At 40.6% G+C, this 23318-nt stretch overlaps 1 protein-coding gene and 1 long non-coding RNA gene across 3 annotated transcripts in view; one reads left to right on the top strand and one right to left on the bottom strand.

Annotated features, from left to right (window-relative positions):
• The window catches only part of LOC122553330, a 39383-nt gene extending 26798 nt beyond the window's left edge, over positions 1–12585 (bottom strand). Inside the window, exons 1-2 of one of the 2 annotated variants that reach the window (XM_043696896.1) lie at positions 12232–12585; positions 4955–5136 (exon numbers count right to left, since the gene is read on the bottom strand). In XM_043696896.1, the coding sequence (XP_043552831.1) occupies positions 4955–5136; positions 12232–12350 (301 nt within the window). In that variant the 5' untranslated portion in view covers positions 12351–12585. Of the gene's footprint in view, positions 1–4954; positions 5137–5254; positions 5360–12231 lie in introns of those variants that run through there. The other variant, XM_043696905.1, reaches the window with a different exon arrangement.
• On the top strand, positions 11870–22326 carry LOC122553340. The gene is made up of 3 exons (XR_006312686.1): positions 11870–12140; positions 18811–18934; positions 22245–22326. It is a non-coding gene; the product is annotated as an uncharacterized LOC122553340 (long non-coding RNA).
• Positions 22327–23318: the final 992 nt, after the last annotated feature.

Below are 23318 nucleotides of genomic sequence, written 5' to 3'. Positions count from 1 at the left end.
CTGGGTTATACCCTCTTCCACCACTTTCCAACAGGCAGAAGATATAAAAGTTTGAATACATGTACGAGTAGATTCAAGAACAACTTCTTCCCTACTGTCATCAGACTTTTGAATGGACTCCTCAAATGTTAATTCTGATCTCTCTCTCTTGCTGCACCTTCTCTGTGGCTATAACACTGTATTCTACACTCAGTTTTGCTTCCCTGATGCACTTTGTATGGTACAACCTGCCTGTGTAGTGGGCAAACCAACATTTTTCACTGTATCTCGATATATGTGACAATAATTGATCAAGCAATCAGAAGCCAAATCAGATTGTTTGAAATAAAGGTAGAGAAAACTATGCATAATGCAGTATTTGCAACATATTAGAATTCATCTATTATAATTTTGAATTCCCATATATATATATATATAAAGGAAAGGAGCTATTTTTCCTTTGCAGACTTTATTATAGAAATCAAAAGCCAGTTTTCTGAAAGTTGTAGACATGTTGTTGAACATACAAACATATGCATTTGGAGCATAAAGAGACTACTTGCCCCTCAGGCCTGCTGATGTAAGGTCATGGCTGATCTGACTGTGACCTCAACTCCACTTTCCTGTCTACCTGCAAAACCCTTTAACTCCCTTATCAATTAAGAACTAGATTTTTAATAATATTCACTGGGCCTGCTTCCTCTACACTACGGCAAATAAATTTTGACAAAATAATGAACTTCTGAGAGCAAAGAATTCTCTAATTTAAATGAGATACCTTCTATTATTAAACTACATATTCTAGTACTAGTCTCTTCTGTAAAGGGAAACATTCTTATTGCATTCATCCTGTGAAGTCCTACTGTATGTTTCAGTAAGATCCTCACATTTTTCTAATTGGCAACAATTACGTGCCCAACCTTTCTCATAAGATAACCCCTTTAACCCAGAATTTATTCAAACTAACCATCTCTGAACTATTTCTAATAATTTTGTTTCATTAGATTACTTACAGCGTGGAAACAGGCCCTTCGGCCCAACAAGTCCACACCAACCCGCCGAAGCGCAACCCACCCAGACCCATTTCCCTACACTTAACACTACAGGCAATTTAGCATGGCCAATTCACGTAACCTGCACATCCTTGTGATGTGGGAGGAAACCGGAGCACCCGGAGGAAACCCATGCAGACATGGCGGGAAGTGCAAACTCTACACAGACAGTCGTCTGAGGCGGGAATTGAACCCGGGTCTCTGACGTTGTGAGGCAGCAGTGCTAACCATTGTGCCACCGTGCCAACAATTACATGCCCAACCTTTCTAAACATTTCTCATAAGATAACCCCTTTAACCCAGAATTTATTCAAACTAACCATCTCAGAACTATTTCTAATAATTATATTCTTTCTTAAGTAAGGAAGCTAAAACTCTTGCAGTTCACCAGATGTACTCTCAGCACCACTGTACAACTGTAATAAACCTTCCCTATTTTTATATTTCACCCACCTTGCCTTAAACAACATTTCATTTGCCTTCCTAATTGTTTACCATACTTGTGAATTATTTATGAGGACAATTGGATCCTCCCTGTAGCTCAGAGTTCTTCAATTTCCATTTAAGTACTATATTGCTTCTTTTTCGTGTTATTTCACAATATAATCCACCTGTCAATATTTTGTCCACTCGCGTAACATTTCTTTTGCAGATCCTTTATTGTCCTCTTCACAATTCACTCTCCTACCGACATTTATGTCATCAGCAAATTTAGACAATCACACATTTGGTCCCTTCATCCACATTATTAATATTTTTCATAAATAGTTGAGCCTGCCAACCAGAAAATAATCCATTTATTTCTACTCTGCTTCCTATTAGTTGGACATTTTTTGATCCATGCTTACATGTTGCCCATTATTACACATGGGCTTTATTTTGTGGGGCACCCTTTGATGTGCCATCCTGTTAAATACATTTTAGAAGTCCAAGTACATTATTTCCTATTATCTACATTGTTTATTATTTCCTCAAAGCACCCTAACAAGTCAAACATGACTTTCCTTTCACAAGACCATCTAGCATTAAAATTTTCTAAGCACTATACTATAACTTCCTTAACAGCTTTCAGAATGTTCCCTGTGACATGTTAACTGGGTTGTAGTTTCCTGCATTCTGTCCCTTTTGTTGACTATTTTTCAAGCTAACAGATCATTCAGTAAGGTGAATATCAATGATGGCATGAGAAGGAGGTGCAATGTTTTGAGACTGTGGTAACAAGAATGGTGTTTAATTGCCAGTACTTTGGGAGCAGGGGTTGCTGTAAGACCGTGGAAGTGGGAGGGACCAATCAGGAAGATATACATTCCATGCATGCACAAAAATCCCAGATTGAGATTGCTGGACAAAATGGATCCCAGCTACAAACTGCTCAGGACAAGCACCTAATGTCCAGGATGGCCTCATAAAATCTAGATGCTCAGTCCTTTTTAAATCTTTCCCCTCTCACCGTAAACCTATATCCTCTAGTTTTGGACTCCCCCACCATAGGAAAATGACCTTGGCTATTCATCTTCCTCTCTATCTACAATATTGTGATGATGGTCAGTTAGCACTGCCCAATCAACTGTGGAAACATTAAATGTGAGAAAACAAACAAATGAACGACAAAGATAAAATATAGACAGAAAACTGAATTACTATAATAAAAAAGTGCTATCTACAAACCTTCAAAGAGTCCAGCTTATGCTTAAGCTACAGTCGCATATAAATAGGAGCATTGTTACCACAGCTCCATTAAGTCTTGCAAACTTAATTTATTAACAGCATGGTGCTGTTGTACGCTTTTGAAGCAGATAGGCATTTCCAACTCAATAAGATTTTACAGATATCAATCTTCACATTGTTATCTTGTAATTTAACCTTCAATTTCACATGGTACTTTCTGAACAAGTAGTCTCGTAAAAGACTCTTTGCCTTGCCTAGAAAGGTAATAAAGCTCCATTGATTAATCCAGTACAAAGGAACAAGAGGACTCTTTTACTGAATGTAGCTCTCAGATATCTCCCTGCTCACACCTGGCAGACCCTGTGCTCTGTGAAGACATGGAATGCTGATTCCATTTGAATCTCATTCTGTCTTCTCTTACTGAGCAAGAGTTAAAAATGATAATTTTAATAAGCCGGACACTCATAAGAATGTAGGAATGAGCTACTGATGTCAAGCCATCTTGAATATCTTTCAATTTAAATCCATAATAAAAACTAATCAGATTTTTTTCATTTGCCTGATGAGAATGTAAGAATAGCACTTTACCAATGAATCAAATCTCGTTAGATAGAGACTTCATGCATAGTTGCAGCTACACCCATCCCAATTTTTAAAAAATCAAAACCTTGTACCAACTTGTTTCTTCTTATCACAAAGTAGAAGCAGGTCGTGTGACTATTTGCTTTTCTCTCCACCAACAAAGGTGATATATTAATTACTTTCAAATACATTGTCTGGAAGTTGTAGTTAATTATATACTTGAATCACCAGGTTGATTCTCATAAGTGGCAATTAGTATGTTTGTGTAACACACATATGTGGCTACATGGCTGACCTCATAGTAGTCAAGCCTCTGGCTTCTAGCCAAAAAAATGCTGTTTTTTAAAGTGAGTAAATATAGAGAGTGGAAGTTGAGTACTTTCCTATTGTATTTGTAATGGTGCACCAGCTCCACGCTGTTCAACAATTTGGTGTTAATATTAATTGATCATCTGATTTGCAATATGAATAAGAGGCTAAAGTAAGAAATAATAACTGAAAATTAAAGTATGATACTGCAAAGTAAACTGTCTTAAAATAGGAAAAAAAAATTAACCTGCAAAGAAATTATGAGTGGGATACCATATGAATCTATCTTGACACCCTTGTCATTTCATATCATTATATCCTTTGTTAAGTCCATCATGGTTCAGAAAATGAAATGTTTTATAAAAACAGGGATATTATGTAGTGCCCTTCTTCCATTATGACATTACCGTATGTGTCGTCTTGATTTCAAGAAAAAAGGTAGTGTGTTTTTTAAATTCCTTTAGGGGATACGGGGTGTAGGGATACCCATGGTCGTGTTAAGTTTGCCAGGACTTTGACCCACTGACTGTGAGGGAATGGATATATATTCCCGATTCGATTAAGCTTAATAGTTATCCTGAAAAGTTTAGAGGATTCAAAATCGACCAACCTCTGGGTAACTATTAAACTTAACCCTGACAGTGAACTGTCATAGGAACATAGAAAATAAGAGCAGGAATAGACCATTCAACCCTTCAAGGCTACTTGGCCAATCAATGTTCATGGCTGACCTTCATCATAATCATGTCTGACCACTCCCAACTATGTCCTCAGTACCTGACACTCCAAACCACCTAATCTGCCAGACCAATACATCCCAACCCTCAATCTGACACCACCATGCCATATGCCTACGCCAGATCCAACAGCACCATCTAAACTGAACAGTTCCACAACCTACACAACCCAATGTGACAATCCGCCAAGCCTGATTTAACACATTGGACACTCACCTATCTGGACATCCCATTCTGATCTGATAAGACCCAAGCCACTAATTCCTCGCCCTAACCTCCTGCCCACCATGAACCATATTCCAGCAGAACTGGTGACTCCTGAAGCAATTTAATCTTTCCCCTAGCAGATCTGATGTGACAAACTCCTATCTCTGCAACACCCAAACCGACAGCCATTTCTCCCTCTGACCTAATGTGAAACTTGCCCCCTCTCCATACAACTCCTCACAACAATGCCTAGGCTCCCCAGGCCACTCTAAACAAAGCTTTGGGTTGAAGATTTTCAAACCCTGAACAGAATATTAGTTAGGCATAGATGTTGAAATTTGCTTTATCAGCCAAAGTTCAATTTAATTGGCTTGTAGTTTCTATATTGTATCATTCCTCTTGCAACGTTTTAATTCTTACCTTGTTGCTTACTGATGCCTCGTTCCAATTTTAATATTTCTAGCTCCTGGTGTTGCCTCAGTACATAGAGAAACAAAAATACTTGAGAAGTGAGGAGGATAAAGATGAAGCAACTGTGACAAATCCACTGTGGCTGACACCATGCAGAACTTCTGCCAGGTCTGCCTGCCGCGTATTTTTTCCTGAAATATGAAAGAAAATCTTGATTACAATGTGTATCGTGCATTGTATGCATAATAAGTTTTCTTCAGTAGCTTAGATTGTCAAAATGCATGAAGATTGCTAGTGTTGTTGAAGTACATTTTTACACTTGGTAATTGTCTTCGGTATGATGGCACACACCAGCACCACACAAGTGTTCAGGAATATTGACAATGTAAATATAAGTGGTAGGATATAAGATGAAGGAACTGTATAAGATTTAGTTCATTTCTGACCAGGCTCCCACCTTCTACTTTTCATGAACATATGCTCATTTAAACTGTTGCTGTCTCTACATCTAATCCTTACAAAGTCTCAGTCATACATTAACCTTTTCTTGTTAATCTACATTCGTTTCCAGTTCAATGAAGCATTGATTTAAAAATTCTCATCCTTGTGTACAAATCTCTCCAGGACATCATCCCTTCTTATTGTGTACTCCTCCCATTCTACAGTTTTCCAATAACTTAATAATCCTCCAAATCTGATTTCTTGCACATACCTAATTTGTTATGCAGAACTTTCGAATGCTTCAGCTCTAAGATCTGGATTTCCTTCCTTAAACTTATATGATCTTCCACATTTCTGACTTTGTTCAAGACACCCATTAATTTATATCATTTTGATTAAGCTATTAATAACACTTCATTATGATATATCTCCTTCATTGACTCAATATTATTTTCTGTTTGACAATACTCTTAGGATAGCATTTAATTACATTGAAAACCCGGTATAAATGCAAGTTGTTATAATAAGATAATTGGAATTCCATAATCTGGCTGGTTCACAGTGTCTATTATTCTTTTTCAAATAATAGATTTTTAGTATGCTATTTCAATTTTAAAAACCAAGATATGGGTTTTGAAGAACATGTAATTAACTAACTTTTAATCATTACACCAAAAGTACATTTACAATTCCTTTGTGGATGAAACTTTGAGCTAATTAAGACATTTTTATTAGTATTAATTACAGCACAGAAACAAGCTATTGCCTCATTACATCTGCAACAATACTTTTCTTTAAAATTAAGTGTCAAGTTTGATTTGATTTTCCTGTTCACTTCTCATAGCATTTAATATTCTTCTTTATGAAGCAATTATCGCATCCTCTTAGAAAGCATTTATGGAAACAGCTTCAACAAGTCTATTTTAGAGAATCCAAATTCTTAACCATTCTCTGCAAACATAATTGCTGAGAAGTCAGCATTGTGGAAACTGTCAATATTTTCTGATAAGAATCAGGACAGTCTAGGATTACCTCTCACAGTCTAGTTCTTAGCTGAATTCACTTGCTCTGCAGTGAAACACTCTCTCTGTAATCATAATTTTACTGTTTGTTTATGCCTGCAATTAAGAGTTCTGGAATTCTCTTGAAATACATCACTAACTTTATGCAGTTAACCTTTGAATTTTCTATTTAAGGTAGCTTTTTTGTTTCTTCACCAGTTACAAGTCAGGGCTATTCAAAATTTACCAGCTTTTTTAAAAACAACTAACAATGGCATATCAGTAGCTTTATGTGTGTGTTATGAATGTTTTTATATCCCTCTCTTTAATTCTTATATGCTGTTTGTAGCAGAAGTACAGAACTCAGCAAAAGTCTGCACTTGTTTAGACAAAACAAAGGTTGGAATAAGAAAATACCTTTTGACCCTTTGTGGTTAACATGACTCATTTTCTGTTCAATCATGATTAAAGTACACTGCAATAGTGATATATTGCAATAACCTGCATGAAGTCTCAAAATCTCCAAATGTAACTTTAACCAGAGATTGGCAGTTCACCCAAAGATATGGCAAAAAATGCCTGAAAACATAAATGGCTGATCTGATACAAAGCAGGGGTTTGGAATATCATACGTTAAAATTTTCATTCTGCACTCCATTAGTTCTGAAACAAAGAAAACAACTTCAGAATGAGAAAAAAACATTTACACGGCATGTGAAGAGGGTGATGGTCAGTAGTGCTATGGTTAGCATGATGCAACAGAAACAGTTAACTGATTAAATTCAAACAAGGCTATTCAATTCTGATGAAGACACTGCCATGTAACAGCAGCTTCTCATGCTTTATGCATGTTTCTCTCCTTTCTAAAACTGGTTTTCTTGTGTTTCAGTCCTGATGAGGACAAGGCAAAACTTTCCATTTCATGACACTTTGTTGCAATATGTAATTTCTGTATTACCAAGCAATTATTTATATTAGCATTGCAGCATTTGGATTGATTTAATTTGATGTGATAGCTGATTTTGCTATAGAAAAAAAAACAGATGCATTCCTCCACTCTTCAAATCTTCTTGGCAAAAAAAGAATTACTGGAACAGAGCTGAATCAAAATAAGGCGTAATTGTACTTGCTGATAGACCCTCCAGAAATCATCTAACTAATTTAGATTAGATTACTTACAGTGTGGAAGCAGGCCCTTCAGCCCAACAAGTCCACACCGACCCTCCGAAGAGCAACCCACCCAGACCCATTCCACTACATTTACCCCTTCACCTAACACTACGGGCAATTTAGCATGGCCAATTCACCTAACCAGCACAGTTTTTTGGATTGTGGGAGGAAACCAGAGTACCCGTAGGAAACCCACACAGACACAGGGAGAATGTGCAAACTCCACACAGCAGTTGCCTGAGGCAGGAATTGAACCCAGGTCTCTGGCGCAGTGAGGCAGCAGTGCTAACCACTGTGCCACCATGCGGAGTCAACCAAGAGATTGTCTGAGACTATTTTGTGATGGCCAATGCTACACACGTTTAAAAGAAATACATGCTCTGCAGTTGTAAATAGTGTCTATTACAATCTGTGTAGTTTATTAGGGGTAAGATGTGTACAGTTATCTGCTTGCCCAACTCAACAGTGTCCAAAATTACTGCAATCTGCAATTTCCAAAACCAGTGGGAAATGTTTGGGAGCTGTTTGTCTGCAAAATCTTTGGTTCAAAGCATTCATTTTTTTGAAACAATCTACAAATGAGAAGAGAAACCAAACTTCAGGCTTCTGGGAAAATATATTTTAACTTGGAATTTCTGGCTGTGATTTCAGGCTTAAGGAAAATCAACAGAGACCTTAGGTCACAAGGGAAACTGAGGCTAGTTGGGGAATGTCATGAAGCTGACGGTTTTTTTCAGATGGAAGATAACATTGCAGGCTGGCTGTGAAGAGTGAGATAGTTGAAAAGACTGAAACCTGAATACTGTGGGAAAGAAGCTAAGGAGGTTCTACAGAAGTGGGCCAGTTTGCAAATGTTCACATCCTTGTAGCTCAGGTGAGGTGAAACAGTTTTTGGAGACAATCATGATTAAATCTTATGTGAAAGAAAGGAGTCAAAACTCTATTTGAGGAAGTCAAAGTTGCAAAGATTTTGACACTGCACATAGGATTCTGCAAGTAAATCTGTGGGATTAGCCATGAGAAATGCAGGGTTACAAGGAGGGGGTGGGATGCTCTTCAGAGGGTCAGTATGGACTAATGGGCCACATAGCCTGCTTCCACACTTTAGAGATTCACTGATTTATCTTTGTTGTATCAGCTATTTAAAATGTATTTTACACTTTCTGTTCAATTTGCCTAATTATTCATATTCAATTTATGTGGATTTTGATTCGACTGTTAAAGTAAATGTTATTAAAAGTGATATCTTGTTCATTGTTTCTCTTCTCTGATTCTTTTATGCTTTATGACTCTATATAGATAATTCAGAAAACAACTGGTTCAGGAACACACATTATCATCGATCTGGTCAAGGAGCAACTGGAAGAAGATTTAATTGGACCTCCTAGACTCATGTTGTAACCCAAAATTAAGAATGAATCTGTTGGGATTACCTTGATTGGTAAGAAGGAAATCCATGACTAAGCAGGAATGGTGGAAGTGTCCTCCAACTCTGTCCTCACTGAAGAATTAGATCAGATTCCCTACAGTGTGGAAACAGGCCCTTTGGCCCAACAAGTCCATATCAACACTTTGAAGAGTAACTCACCCAGACCTATTTCCCTCTGACTAATGCATCTAACACTATGGGCAATTTAACCTGGGCAATTCACCTGGCCTGCGCATCTTTGGACTGTGGGAGGAAACCGGAGCAAACCCACGCAGACACAGGGAGAATGTGCAAACTCCACACATAGTCACCTGAGGCTGGAGTTGAACCTGGGACCCTGGGGCTGTGAGGCAGCAGTGCTAACCACTGAGCCACTGTGAACATTCAGTTGGTGAAAATACCAACATTTGCAAGCAGAAAGCAAATATTGGCAACAAAAATAAACAATATAATTCATGAATTCATTGTAGAATCTTTAACCAAAGTTATTCAACTATAAAACTATAGAGTCATAGAGATGTACAGCATGGAAACAGACCCTTCGGTCCAACTCATCCCTGCCAACCAGTTCTCCCCTATTAATCTAGTCCCATTTGCCATCATTTCACCCATAAGCCTCTAAACCCTTCCTATTCATTTACCCATCCAGATGCCTTTTTAAATGTTGTAATTGTACCAGCCTCCACCACTTCCTCTGGCAGCTCATTCCACACACGCACCACCTGCTGTGTGAAAAACAAACTGCCAAATTAGATTTGAACTTGATGTCGGATGGAGGGATGATCGAAGTTCAAGCAGAAGACTTCAATTCTTCATCTTTCAAAGCAGTGTTACTGATACCAGTGACAGAGACAATTCCAAGAAAGAGCAATCTTCCAGTATCATGACTGATAAAGAGACAATGTCAGTTGCACCAGTACAGCAACAATGGACAGGGGTTATATACTTCAACACAAATCTGTCAGAAGATTCAAAATAAAGATTTGCTTGCACTAATGAAAATGATGTGCATATGACTCCGTAGAAGCAAGACCAACACCCAAAGGTTCAGGTGATGGTTAAAAAAAAAGAAATTATCTGGCTCAGAAATGCAGGATACAGCAAAGAAATGACACATTTGTTTTCACTGTGTTTTTTAGGTTGGAAATAGTTACTATCTAATTCAGCAGGACAGAGTTTCTATACAAAAGATGTTCAGGAATTTAAGGCTCCTCCAAATAAGATAATGCACTATCCAGACTGGATAGCAGCAAAAGCATCCTCTGTGAAGGACATCTAAGGGATAGAAGGTCCTCCATTGGAGAGACAGTTTAAAGATCATTTGAGGCCATAGTTAGAATCAACTATCATCCAAATCTGAAAAAAAACATGCTCTGGAAGGATTGTAAAACCTCTTGACGACCTGAATTTGTGAAGTTAGGGAAGTCATGGTAGTGGTAAATATAAATATGAACACAAACAGATGGAAGAATAGCTATGGTGGAGATAGAGTCATAGAGATATACAGCATGGAAACAGACCCTTCGATCCAACCCATTCATGCCGACCAGATATCCCAAACCAATCTAGTCCCACCTGCCAGCACCTGGCCCATATCCCTCCAAACCCTTCCTATTCATATACCCATTCAAATGCCTTTTAAATGTTGCAATTGTACTTGCCCCCACCACTTCCTCTGACAGCTCATTCCATACACGTACCACCCACTGTGTGAAAACATTGCCCCTTAGATCTCTTTTATATCTTTCCCCTCTCACCCTAAACCTATGCTGTCTAGTTCTGGACTCCCCCACCCCAGGGAAAAGGCTTTGTCGATTTATCCAATCCATGCTCCTTATAATTTTGTTAAACTCTATAAGGTCACCCCTCAGCCTCCGACACTCCAGGGAAAACAGCTCCAGCCTGATCAGCCTCTCCCCACAACTCAAATCCTCCAACCCTGGCAACATCCTTGTAAATCTTTTCTGAACTCTTTCAAGTTTCACAACATCTTTCTAATAGGAAGAAGACCAGAATTGCACGCAATATTCCACCAATGTCCTGTACAGCCACAACATGACCTCCCAACTCCTGTACTCAATACTCTGACCAAAAAAGGAAAGCATACCAAAGCATACCATACCACCTTCAAGGATTTCATCGCTAGCTGTGTTGATAGCACTCTCAACTCTAAATCAGAGGATTTTGGCATCACATCCCACCCCAGGGTTTGAACACATGAAAAAAAAACAAGCTGAGGGGAAAGAAGGAGATAGTTGCCTCAGTTGGTTGGACTCTTTGAGGAGAAAGTGAGGTCTGCAGATGCTGGAGATCAGAGCTGGAAATGTGTTGCAGGAAAAGCGCAGCAGGTCAGGCAGCATCCAGGGAACAGGAGAATCGACGTTTCGGGCATAAGCCCTTCTTCAGTTGGTTGGACAGATGGTTTGTGATGCAGGCTGCAGGCCACAGCACAGGTTCAACTTCTGTACGAGGTAAGGTTCCCATCTTCACCCCTGACCTGATACATGGTGGCCCTCAGGTTAAACTCACCATCACTCTCTAAGGAGAGACTGGGACTATGACAACTTTACCTAACACTAGTACTGAGAGAGTTTGAATTGGGGACCCCATCTACCCTTTCAGGTAACTGTAAAGGAAGATCTGGTCCTAGGCCAATGGTCAGCTCTCAACCTGCAACACTGATTCAGTCAATGCATCCACACAAACAAATTATTCGGTCACTGTCACGTCTATGGGAGTTTCCTGTGATTGGATTGATTAATTTTTTCCAAAAGTGGCTCGACTTGGAGAGGCCCTGCATTTATTACACGGCCCTTTGAGACGCCCAGTGGTGGCAAGAAGCATTGCTGAACTGCAAACCCCTTTCTGTGTGCGGGATTCGCCTGAGCGCCAGCATTTGGGGGTTCATTTCCCGAGTGGGCTGCATCATCAGTCCCGTCCTTTTCCATGGAATGAGCGGCTCAGTTTGCAGCCGTTGCTTTGGCTTGGCTGGCTGGGAGGGGAGAATCCAGTTTGACCTGCCACAGTGAATTCCTTTCAACAGGTAAAACTCTGCCAATACAATGAGACCACCGAAAGATTGCACTGTGGCCCGACCTTAGCCGGCTATTCGTTCAGCTTTGTTTATTTGGGGAATTAACCAAGAGCTGACAAGGTAAGGTAGAGCATTTTAATCCCCCCTCGACACACACAAAGTATTGATATAATCGGTGGCTTCTCTCCAGTTCTAGGTAGCCCACCCTTACCCGTCTTTCACTGAGCGGGTGTCCATCCAAGACATTTTCATCTTGTTGAACTCCTCGGTCTCACACTCCGAGTCATCATCCAGGAGGACGTACTTCTCCTTTTTCTTTGGTTCAGGCATTTGAGGGGTTTCCGGGGGAGGTGGGAATCAGGCAGTACCTCTGGCTCTTGCAACTCAACCTTCCAGCGGCTAGCCGTGTAGGTTCTGCTGACAGCTGCTTGGGACGGGGAGGAGATGGGAGTGGTGGTGATGTGGGGGAAGAGTCGGGGAAGGGAAGAATACTTAGCTCCCAAAAGTTTCAGCATCAATTACCTGCAGACTCCACCTAGGCTCTTTACACAGCCTCAGTCAGTGACTCACTGTTTGTTGGCCACAGCTCAGCACTTTGCTGACCTAGTTTAATGTTATGGGGCTGTTAATCACTGTATTTCCACAGGGGTATGTCGGTGGGTGGGGGCGTCCAAAGTCAGATTTTCGCTTGAAGTGAGTTTCTCCTGTTCGAGAGAGGAAGGTTTTTTTTTGTTTTTTGAATTTTCACCTGCAGGCTTTCAGTTTTTTTAAATCTCTAACAAGAATAAGATCAAAACCATGTATCTGTGAGCTAATTTAAAAGAGCTAAATTTGACAAAAGAACTAAATTTGGTTTTAACCCTACACGGCCTGGACAAGTCAGACACTTAATGGGAGTTAGAAACAAAAACCAAGATTACTGGATGAAGCTCAGCAAGTCTGGCAGCATCTGTGCTGAGAGCACGCCGAGTCAGTGTTTGGAGTTCAGTGACTTCATGTGAAAGTTATTCTTCTGACACCAATCTGATTTTTCATTTGCTTTCTCCTCGCAGATCAGTTAAGTTTCTCCAGCAATTTAGTTCTTTATTGTGATCTCCAGCATCCACCGTATTTTTACCCATGGAGTTTAAACAGCGAGGACCCCGATGTGGTTTCCAGTCAAGCTAGGAGGAGCATGAATATTCCTTTGTTTCTGAAATCATTTCTTTTTATTCACTTTTGGAATGTGCCACTGTTCCAAAGCACTAGTTCATTTCAAGTCAGGAACCCTACAGCATGTTCAGACCCCAGTTTAAAAATATTAATTAAGCGTTCTATCTTTCCACAAAAGGAGACTCAAAATTCCAAAAATTGTTTTTATAGCAGAGGGCATGGTAGGTTGAGGGTCACAGTTTTAAAACAAGTTACCGTGCTTACTTGAGAAGGTGATGGTGAGCTATCTTTTTGAACCACTGCAGCCGCTGTGCTGAATATAGATCTGTATTCTCAGATTTTGACCCAACAACAGTGAAGGAATGGTGATATCTTTTCCAAGTCAGGTTGGTGAGTGTCTTGGAAGGAAACCTGCAGATGGCGGGGCTCCCATGTAACTGCAGCCCTTGTTGTTCCAGATGAAGCTGACGATGGGGTTGGAATTTCTTCCTAAACTCTCCCTGCCATTTCACCATAAGCTGACAGTGAGCTACTGTTTGCCAAATCTTTGCAGTTGAGAGGTGAACCAGTGATACTGAGGCTGACACTACCCTGGACCTACCAAGTGACAACAGGAGATCTACCTGGTAATAAAGTCAGCAGAAGTCTGGGGAAGATGTTCAACAAACAGCTATTTGTTTTACGTCTGAAAAGGCCATATCTTTGACATCCAAAGCTAGCTTGATGTACTTTGCCACAAAGAGGAAATTGTAACAGATTTGGATTCCATGCTCTTCCAAGCTGACCAGCTACCTGATCTCTTTACAGACCCATCTACATATTGGAGCAGAGCAGCTACCCCGTTTTTAACAGCTTGTGCAACATAAATGGTTGAGAGTTGAATTTCTCCCTTGAGGCATCACCACCCGACCCTCTGCGATTCAGGCATTATGAATGATGATGTGAATGAATTAAGACCAGAAAAAAAAACCACTGTTTCCACTTGAGCTTCTGAGCTCTCCTCAAAGCAATGTAAACAACATTGACTCAAAACTGAAGGTGAACATTGGCTCCTAAAGGATTTATGAGACATAGGACCAGTTAGTACATGTTTGAACGACAGGATGTACAACACCCTTGTCTGAATCTATTATTCCATTCACTGCAAAGGTTTTGTTTTTGACCAAGTTGTGAAGAACTAAGTAGACAAACTGATTTGTGGAATTAAATGAAAGCTTGCCTAAATACTCATGAATCTGAACCAGTCAAAATATGTTTAAGGGAGCACCATAACTCTCCAACTATTGTGGTTTAGCAGCAAGGTTGATTTTCCAACATCATAGCTTTTTGTTGCTCGTTTGTGGGATTTGGGCGTCATCAGCTAGTCTAGTAATTAATTGCCCATCCCTAATTTTCAAATAACAACTACATTTCCTTTCTTCCTGGTGTTGGAAACTGAATAAAGATTTGTGCACCTTGTGTCTTTCACTGTGTCTCACACCTGCACACACACAACATGGGTGCTGGGGAAAAAAAATAAGCACTAGAAAAAAAAACTAATGCAAAGCGAATAGCAATGATTTACATTCAAGGTTTTTTCATCATCTTGGGAACATACTAGAAAAATGCTTCACATGCCTATTAAAAAATCCAATGAGATCCTTTTGTTTAAAAAAAAGAAAATAAAACTACATTTCCATAGATGTAGTATAATGGTTAGATCAGGTAAGGATGGCAGATTTCTCTTCCTAAAAGGCATTAGTAAATCAAATGAATTTTTACAGTTAAAAAAAATCAATCTTGGTCACATGATCACCATTAAGCTAGCATTTTTCTAGATTTTTATTTAATTCAAATTTCATCATCTGATATGTGGGATTCAAACCCATGCCCATAAATCATTAGCTTGAGGTTCTGGCTTACTAATCCAGTGGCATTAACGCAACATCAACCCATACCACTGCTAGATCATATTTCACTTTCCTGCTCTTCACCTGCATTTTAAAAAATTCTTTACAGTAACAGCAACTTGCATTAGTGCATAACTTAGTACAGTTAAATGTCTCAAGGAATCTCTTGAGCATGTTATCAAGCAAAATTTGGCATTGAGCCACTTAATGAGATATTAGGGAGTTAGCGAGTTTTGAGAAAATTTGTAGCTCAGTTTGAGGTTCTGGATGTAAGTTAGCTCGCTGAGCTGGAAGGTTTGTTTTCAGACATTTCATCACCATAACCAGGTAAACATCATCAGTGAGCCTCCTGTGAAGCTGTTGTGGTATGGCCTGCTTTTTATTCATGTGTTTAGGTTTCCTTTTGTTGGTGATGTCATTTCTTGTGATGATGTCATTTCCTGTTCTCAGGGTCATAAATGGGATCTGGCTCAATGTGTTGTTGATAGAGAAGCATGGTTGGAGTGCCATGCTTCTAGGAATTCTCACACGTGTCTCTGTTTGGCTTGTCCTAGGATGGATGTATTGTCCCAGTCAAAGTGGTGTCCTTTCTCATCTGTGTGTAAAGATACTAGTGAGAGTGGGTCATGTCTTTTTGTGGCTAATTGATCTTCAAGTATCCTGGTGGTTGGTCTTCTGCCTGTTTGTCCAATGTAGTGTTTGTTACAGTTCTTGCAAGGTATTTTCTAAATGACATTAGTTTTGCTTGTTGCCTTTATCGGGTCTTTCAAGTTCATGAGCTGCTGTTTTAGTGTGTTGGTGGGTTTGTGGGCTACCATGATGCCAAGAAGTCTGAGTAGTCTGACAGTCATTTATTGTTGTTTTTCCTCCTCTTTATGCCAGTAATGGTATTTATGTCAGTAAGGGAATTATTGATAGTCTTGAAGGTTTCCTCTAACCTGTTTTGTTTAGTGATGACAAAGATGTCATCCACGTAGCGGACCCAAAGTTTGGGTTGGATGATTGGCAGAGCTTTTTGTTCGAGTCTCTGCATTACTGCCTCTGCTAAGAACCCTGATGATTAGATTAGATTACATTCCCTACAGTGTGGAAATATGCCCTTCGGCCCAACAAGTCCACACTGACCCTCCAACGAACAACCCACCCAGACCCATTCCCCTACATTTACCCCTGACTAATGCACCTAACACTACGGGCAATTTAGCATGGCCAAATTACCTAACCTGCACATTTTTGGACTGTGGGAGGAAACCGGAGAATGCAGAGGAAACCCACGCAGATATAGGGAGAATGTGCAAACTCCATACAGACAGTTGCCCGAGGTGGGAATTGAATCCGGGTCCCTGGCGCTGTGAGGCAGCAGTGCCAACCACTGAGCCACTGTGTCGCACCACAGTTATATCGGGGATCCGATGGGTTTCATTTGTCTGTAGTTTTTGTTATTGAAGGTGAAGTGGGTGGTAAGGCATAAGTCCTTGCTGATGAAGTTAGTGGTGTTTGGTGTATGTGTCTTTAGTTTTTCTAATTGTGTAGTCAATGTTTCCTTGGCCAAGTTGATGTTGATGGATGTGAATAGGGCTGTTACGTCAAAGGAGACAATTGTTTCATCCTCTTCTGTCTTGGTGTCTTGGATCTTCAGGAATTCTTGGGTGGTGTGGATGGAGTGGTGTGAGCCTTCTACTAAGTGTTTTAGTCTTTGGTGTAGCTCCTTAACCAATCTGTAAGTTGGTGTCCCAGATAGCGAGACTATGGGTCTGGGTGGGGGGGGGGGGGGGGGGGGCTCCTAGTTTCTGAATTTTGGGTAATCCACAGAGGTGTGGTGTGTTGGATCTGTCTTTTTTCATTTTTTGGAAGTTGGTCTTATTTATTTCTCCAGATTCCTGGAGATTTTTTGAGTAGGGCTTTGATTTGGTTCTGTAGTTGTGGGGTCGGATCTATTGCCACTTGTTGGTAAATGTTGGTATCTGCAAGTAGTGTGTTTGCTTTCTCAATGTAGCCTCTTTGATTTAAAATGACTGTCAAGCGTGCTTTGTCTGCAGGTAGGATAACAATATTTTAAAATTTTGTTTTAGTCCTTCTATGTATTCCTTTCTTGTGTATTGAGTGTGTTTCCTTCCTTTTTCCTGCTGAATGTTGTGACTGTATGTCTGATGGTTTGCTGGGTTTCTTCTGTGAATTTGTCATCTTTCAGTGTTGTTTTTATGGTTGCTAAGAAATCCTTCTTGTCCACATCCTGGAATTTGCAATTTAATCCTCTTACTAAGACAGCATCATGGTAGCCCACAAACCCACCAATGCATTAAAACACAGCTAACGAACTTGAAAGACCCTGTACAGACAACAAGCAAAACTAATGTAATTTACAAAATACCTTGCAAGAACTGTAACAAACACTACATTGGACAAACAGGCAGAAAACTAACCACCAGGATACATGAACATCAACTAGCCACAAAACGACACTTTCACTAGTATGTACCTCCTTTTCTATCTCACATACAGATGAGGAAGGACACCATTTCGACTGGGATAATACATCCATCCTAGGACAAGCTAAACAGGGACATGCACGAGAATTCCTAGAAGCATGGCACTCCAACCGGAAGTCTATCAACAAATACATTGACTTTGATCCCATTTACGATTCCCTGAGGAAAAGAACAAGAAATGACATCACCACAGGAAATGACATCACCAACAAAAGGAAACCTAAATACATTTTAAAAATCAGGCCATACCACCAGTGCTTCACTAGAGGCTCACTGATGATGTTACCTGGAATGGTGATGAAACGTCTGAAAATGAACCTTCCAGCTCAGCGAGCTAACTTACATCCAGATAGTAGGGAATATGCCGAAGTTTGGTGAAAGAGGTGAGCTTTAAGGAGTGGCTCAAGGAGGAAAGAGATGCAGAATATGTCACTTGGTAGGTCCGGGGTACTGTCAGCCTCAGTTTAAATATCACTGGTTGACCTCTCAACTCCAAAGATGCAGATGCATAATAAAACAAACTACTACAGATGTTGGAGACCTGAAACAAAAACAGAAATTGCTGGTGAAACTCAACAGGTCAGGCCACATCTGCGGAAAAAAAGAGTTAACATTTTGAACCCAGTGACTCCTTATCAGAACTGAGTCACTGAACTCAGAATATTAATTCTGGTTTCTTCCCAAGAGATGCAGAGAATTTCAAGAGAGAGCGTATGGCCATTGCAGCTGAAGAAGTGGTCATCAATGAGATATGAATTAAAAGTAGTGATGTTCATGACCGAAAAGGAGGTACATAGATATCGCAAGGACTTGTAGTCCTGCAGAAGATTACACAGATAGGGTTACTTATCAGTGTATATCTCACTTCATTTGAAATATTTTGCCCAATTGAATTTCAAAGGAATAAGTATGATAATAGTGAAGTGTGGTTGTTTTGCCAGTAAGTCTTTTTGACGGCGAATACTGTACAAACAATCCCCACAATCACTTCTGGCAAGGCATTCCATCTATTAATTTGCAGGAAAATGTTCTTTCCTTTCATGCTTCTAGCAGAAATCCCAAGTTTACAATGTGTTACTGATTCATGAGCCAGAGAAAATAATCAGTTACTATTTACCTCCTCAAACCTGAATACCTCTTTGAACATTTTATTAGATCTCACATTCTTCCTTGTTTCAGTGAATACAGTAATAATTTACCTGGTTCCTTGTTCAAGCTACATCTCACTAGAACTGATATTCTCCTATTGAATTTCGACAGCACTTAACAATGGGCCTTTTCTACAATGCTGCACTCTGGAGCAACTCAAACTCATTATTATTTGTACAATTGAAGCTTTTACTGCACAATAGAAGTAATCAACATTGACAGTACAATTACACAGGTATGAGATTCACTTCACCTTTTGCAAAACAAGGAAAATAATTTTTAGAGCAGCCCACTATCAATGGAGGCTGTATCGAGATGATAGAGTGCTTACGTGTGATCACAGTGCAGCTATCTACTCCCTGCTGCTGACGGCTGGCATTGTGGCTTAAATTCAAAATTTTCTAGCCTTCATCGAGGTTTCACGTTTCTCAACTGGAATGGCAACTGAAGTTAGTTAATTAAGGAAAGCAGCTTAAACTGTCTCTTCTTTAACTTGGGTCAGCTAACTCTTTAGCTCAGAGGCACATAAATGCAAGTCATCTCAGTGCAACTTAGCAGTGAGTATTGGTGCCCCACAAATTGGAACCCATTTCTACGACAACAGTCATCTCTCTAATTTTATTTGACCTATACCAATTTAAATGCAGTTCAAGTAATAATTCAGAAATTATTACTTTTGAGGTTCTATTTATTAGTTCAGTGCCCACCTTATGCTGATTGTGTTGAAGTTCTTGCTTGTCCAGTCAAAATCTTTGGTACCTACACAGATGATGATGACTCTATGCTCCACCTTCCACTCTAGGTTGCTGTTCAGCCCTGACCAGGTGTCTCAAACCTTAGCACTGGACAGGCAACACAGCTGGATTCTTTGCTGCGGAAAACTGTGTCAATCCCTCTCATTATATATCTCCTTAATACCATAAATATCTGTTTTGCTTCCCCCACTTGTATGGCTTTCTTTGCCATGGTCAGCTTATCTACTCTTCAGCTGCCACTCTCATTCAAACAAGCTGAAATATCTACATACCCTTCTGGACAATTGCAAATCCTGGGGCTACTTCACTGCTGCCCTCTTGTGTCCTCTTACCTGCCTCACAGGCACATTCACCTGTCCATTATCGCTGATCAAATCAGAAGATCCTATTGCTAAGGGGTGTGACTATCTCCTAGTTCAAAGCATCCAGGTAACATTTATCCCCCGATGCAGTGTGTTGCAATGTCTCATGAAGTACTGAGTCAAAAGCTCCTGTACTACAGACCTTGATTACATTGGCAGCTAGGAATAACCACATGCTGGAACTGTAACTCATTACCAGTGGTACCATTTCTAATGTATTTGACTTAATTTCTTAATTACCTTATTAAATTATGTATTTTCCTTTCTTTAGTATATATTTTATTCTTGCCATCAATTCATATACTATTTTGAACCAGAAAGATAGGATAGACTTTAATAGTTACCATCTATTCACCAAACCCTTTCCTTAAAGCAGAATAAGAGTCAACTCTTACAATTTGAAAAAAATTGGAAAAGTAAAAACAAAGATGCTCCTTCTTCCCCCCGAATTCCTTTAGCTGCCCAATAGCCAACCATCTATTCAGTGTGAAAAATGGGAAAAATTGGTCTACACCCAATCTATGATGGGCTGGTGTTCCAGTGAACTGCATTACTAAGCAAATATAGAGGATTTTAAACTAAATAGTGAGGGTAAGGGATTAAATATATGATAATATGACAAATCAAAGAACTGACGCAAGGACATTCACCTCCCATGTGGTCGATGATGCTCTCCAGCATATCTCCTCCACTTCCTGCACCTCTGCACTTAACCCCACCCCTCCAACTGCAACAAGGACAGAACCTCCCTAGTCCTCACCTTCCACCCCACCAACCTCCAGATACATCACATCACCCTTCACCATTTCCGCTACCTACAAACACCAGGGATATATTTCCCTCCCCACCCCTATCTGCATTCCTTCCACGACTCCCTTGTTATGTCCACGTCCTTCACTCCCGGCACCTTCCCCTGATATCGCAAGAAGTGCAAAACCTGTACCCTCACCTCCCTCCTTACCTCCGTCCAAGGCCTCAAAGGGTCCTTCTACATCCGACAGATATTTACCTGCACATCCACACACGAGATCTACTGTGTCCGTTGCTCCCGATGTGGTCTCCTCTACATTGGGGAGACAGGACGCTAACTTGCGGAATGTTTCAGAGAACATTTCTGGGACACACACACTAAACAACCCCACCGCCCTGTAGCCGAACACTTTAACTCCCCCTCCTACTCCGTCAAAGACATGCAGGTCCTGGGCCGCCTCCATCACCAAACCCTAACCAACCGATGCCTGGAGGAAGAACCCCTCATCCTCCGCCTTTGTACCCTCCAACCACAGGGGATCAATGTGGATTTCACCAGTTTCCTTATTTCCCCTCCCCCCACCATATCCCAGATCCAAGCTTCCAACTCGGCACCGCTCTCATGGACTGTCCTACCTGCCCATCTTCCTTCCCACCTATCCGCTCCACCCTCCTCTCCGACCTATCATCTTTACCCCCACATTCATCTACCTATCGCATTTCCAGCTACCTTTCCCCCAGCCCCAACTCCCTCCCATTTATCTCTCGGCCCCCTTGGGCCACAAACCTCATTCCTGATGAAGGGGTTATGCTCGAAACATCGATGCTCTTGCTCCTCAGTGTTTTTCCAGCACCACACTCTTCGACAAGGACATAAGAGAAAGGTATTAATAGGGGAAACATTGAGAGGTATGGATAGGGAGTGCACATAATGTTCAAAGTTCAAAATATACCAGCCACTACAGCGGACAGCTGAAACTGACAACCGGAAGCGGCAGGGACAGACCACTATAAATGCCGGAGGAAACACCACAGAAGCGCTTCACAGGAGGCTCCCAAGCACTGAGGATGTCACCTAGACAGGGGACGAAACGTTTGCAACAAAAATTTCCAGCTCGGCGAACAGAACCACAACAGTGGTTTACAACCTTAAACTTTTTTTCACTTTAATCAACTTTAAAGTGACCCAAGTTTCCAAAATTTCTCCTGTCTGCCAACATTTGCATGTTTGTTCAAGGAAGGTTTCATACTTCTTAAAATGCATGTTTATCACTGGAAGAAACAGTGACCCGGTACCCTGACCTCGTGTAGATGTTTTTGTTTAATGATTGAGTGAAAGGCTTTTTGCCAAGTCTAGAGCCATAAGCAAAGTACATACAATAGAGAGAAGTGATTTCTACAAAAATAGAACTTTGAGTAGATGTACTGCACCCAAGTGCATGTTTGTTCAAACTTGATTCATTAGATTATTCATCTCAATAAATAATCAGTTCTTGCTCATGCATCACATATAGTCTGGACACATTTTAGTAGGAGTAACATTTTCTTTCTATGTTTTGTTTAGTTTAATTGTTGTTGCATAGGAACACAGGAACAGAAATAGGGCGTTTTGTTCTTCATATCTTTTTAAGCAGTCGATGAAATCATGACTAATCTGTATCCTGCGTCCATTTTTCAGAACCCACAGAGGACTATAAGAAAGATATTTGACTTTCCATGGCTGCATTGAAGAATTGCACAGTAGACAGGCAGGAGGCTGGAAGAACACAGCAAGTCATGTAGTATAAGGAGGTAAGGAATTCAACGTTTCAGACTCCTCCACCTCCTGATGCTGACTGGCTTGCTGTGTTCTTCCAGTCTCCTGCCTGGCTACTTTGGATTCCAGCATCTGAAGTTTTTTTGTCTCTTGAAAAATTGCTCAGCAAGATGTCAAGTTTTAAGATTTTTACTGTAAAAATAAACAGCAAGCAACTTTGCCAAACACTATTTACTGGGTAATATCTCTTCTGTAGTGTGAGCTATCAACAAGTTGGCACTGCAGAAATTCACTAAAGAATGTAAGACAGCACCTTTCAAACCCATGACCACTTGCATGTAGTAGGATGAGGGGAGTAGAGACATGGGAGAACCAGCATCTGTAAGTACCCTCCAAGCCACTCACTATCCTGATCGAGAAATACAGAGGTACCTTGATTTATCTGAATATCAATTATCCAAATATCGGATTATCCAAAGGTGATCTTAAGGTCCTGATAGAAACATTACGTCAAAGAGCTGTTTCAACCCTGATTGTGTCATTTGTTTACAGGTACAATGATTAAAAACCAACTCGGCTCACTGGAATGCTGCCAAGAACAGTCCTGGACAGTCCAGGCACCATCTCTAACTGTCTCGCCTCCCGCTCTCTCTCTCTCTCTCACCCACACACTTTCCCTGGAGTTCTACACAGGGTTTACCCTAAACCTCCCCCCTCCCTTCCCCAGATAATCTCTTCAACATTGTCCTGTACAAGACAGAGTGAGAACTTATCAAAACGTGTGTGTGCACATATGTATGTACGCATGCTATTTGGAGACTTACCCCACAAAGGCAACAGCAGTCTTACTGTTGGTGTACAGTCCAGTTACCCCCTGGGGTGGGAGGGGAGGGGGACACGGTCGGGGGGTAGGCGGACAGTGGGTAGGGATGGATAGGGTTGGGAGGTTGGGTGCTGGCAGGAGATCGGATGAGGGGGCGGTGTTAAACGGGGTTG

This window comes from Chiloscyllium plagiosum, chromosome 1, assembly GCF_004010195.1.
Source record: "Chiloscyllium plagiosum isolate BGI_BamShark_2017 chromosome 1, ASM401019v2, whole genome shotgun sequence".
NCBI classification, from domain to species: Eukaryota; Metazoa; Chordata; class Chondrichthyes; order Orectolobiformes; family Hemiscylliidae; genus Chiloscyllium; species Chiloscyllium plagiosum.
This window is presented reverse-complemented; position numbering and strand designations above follow the sequence as displayed.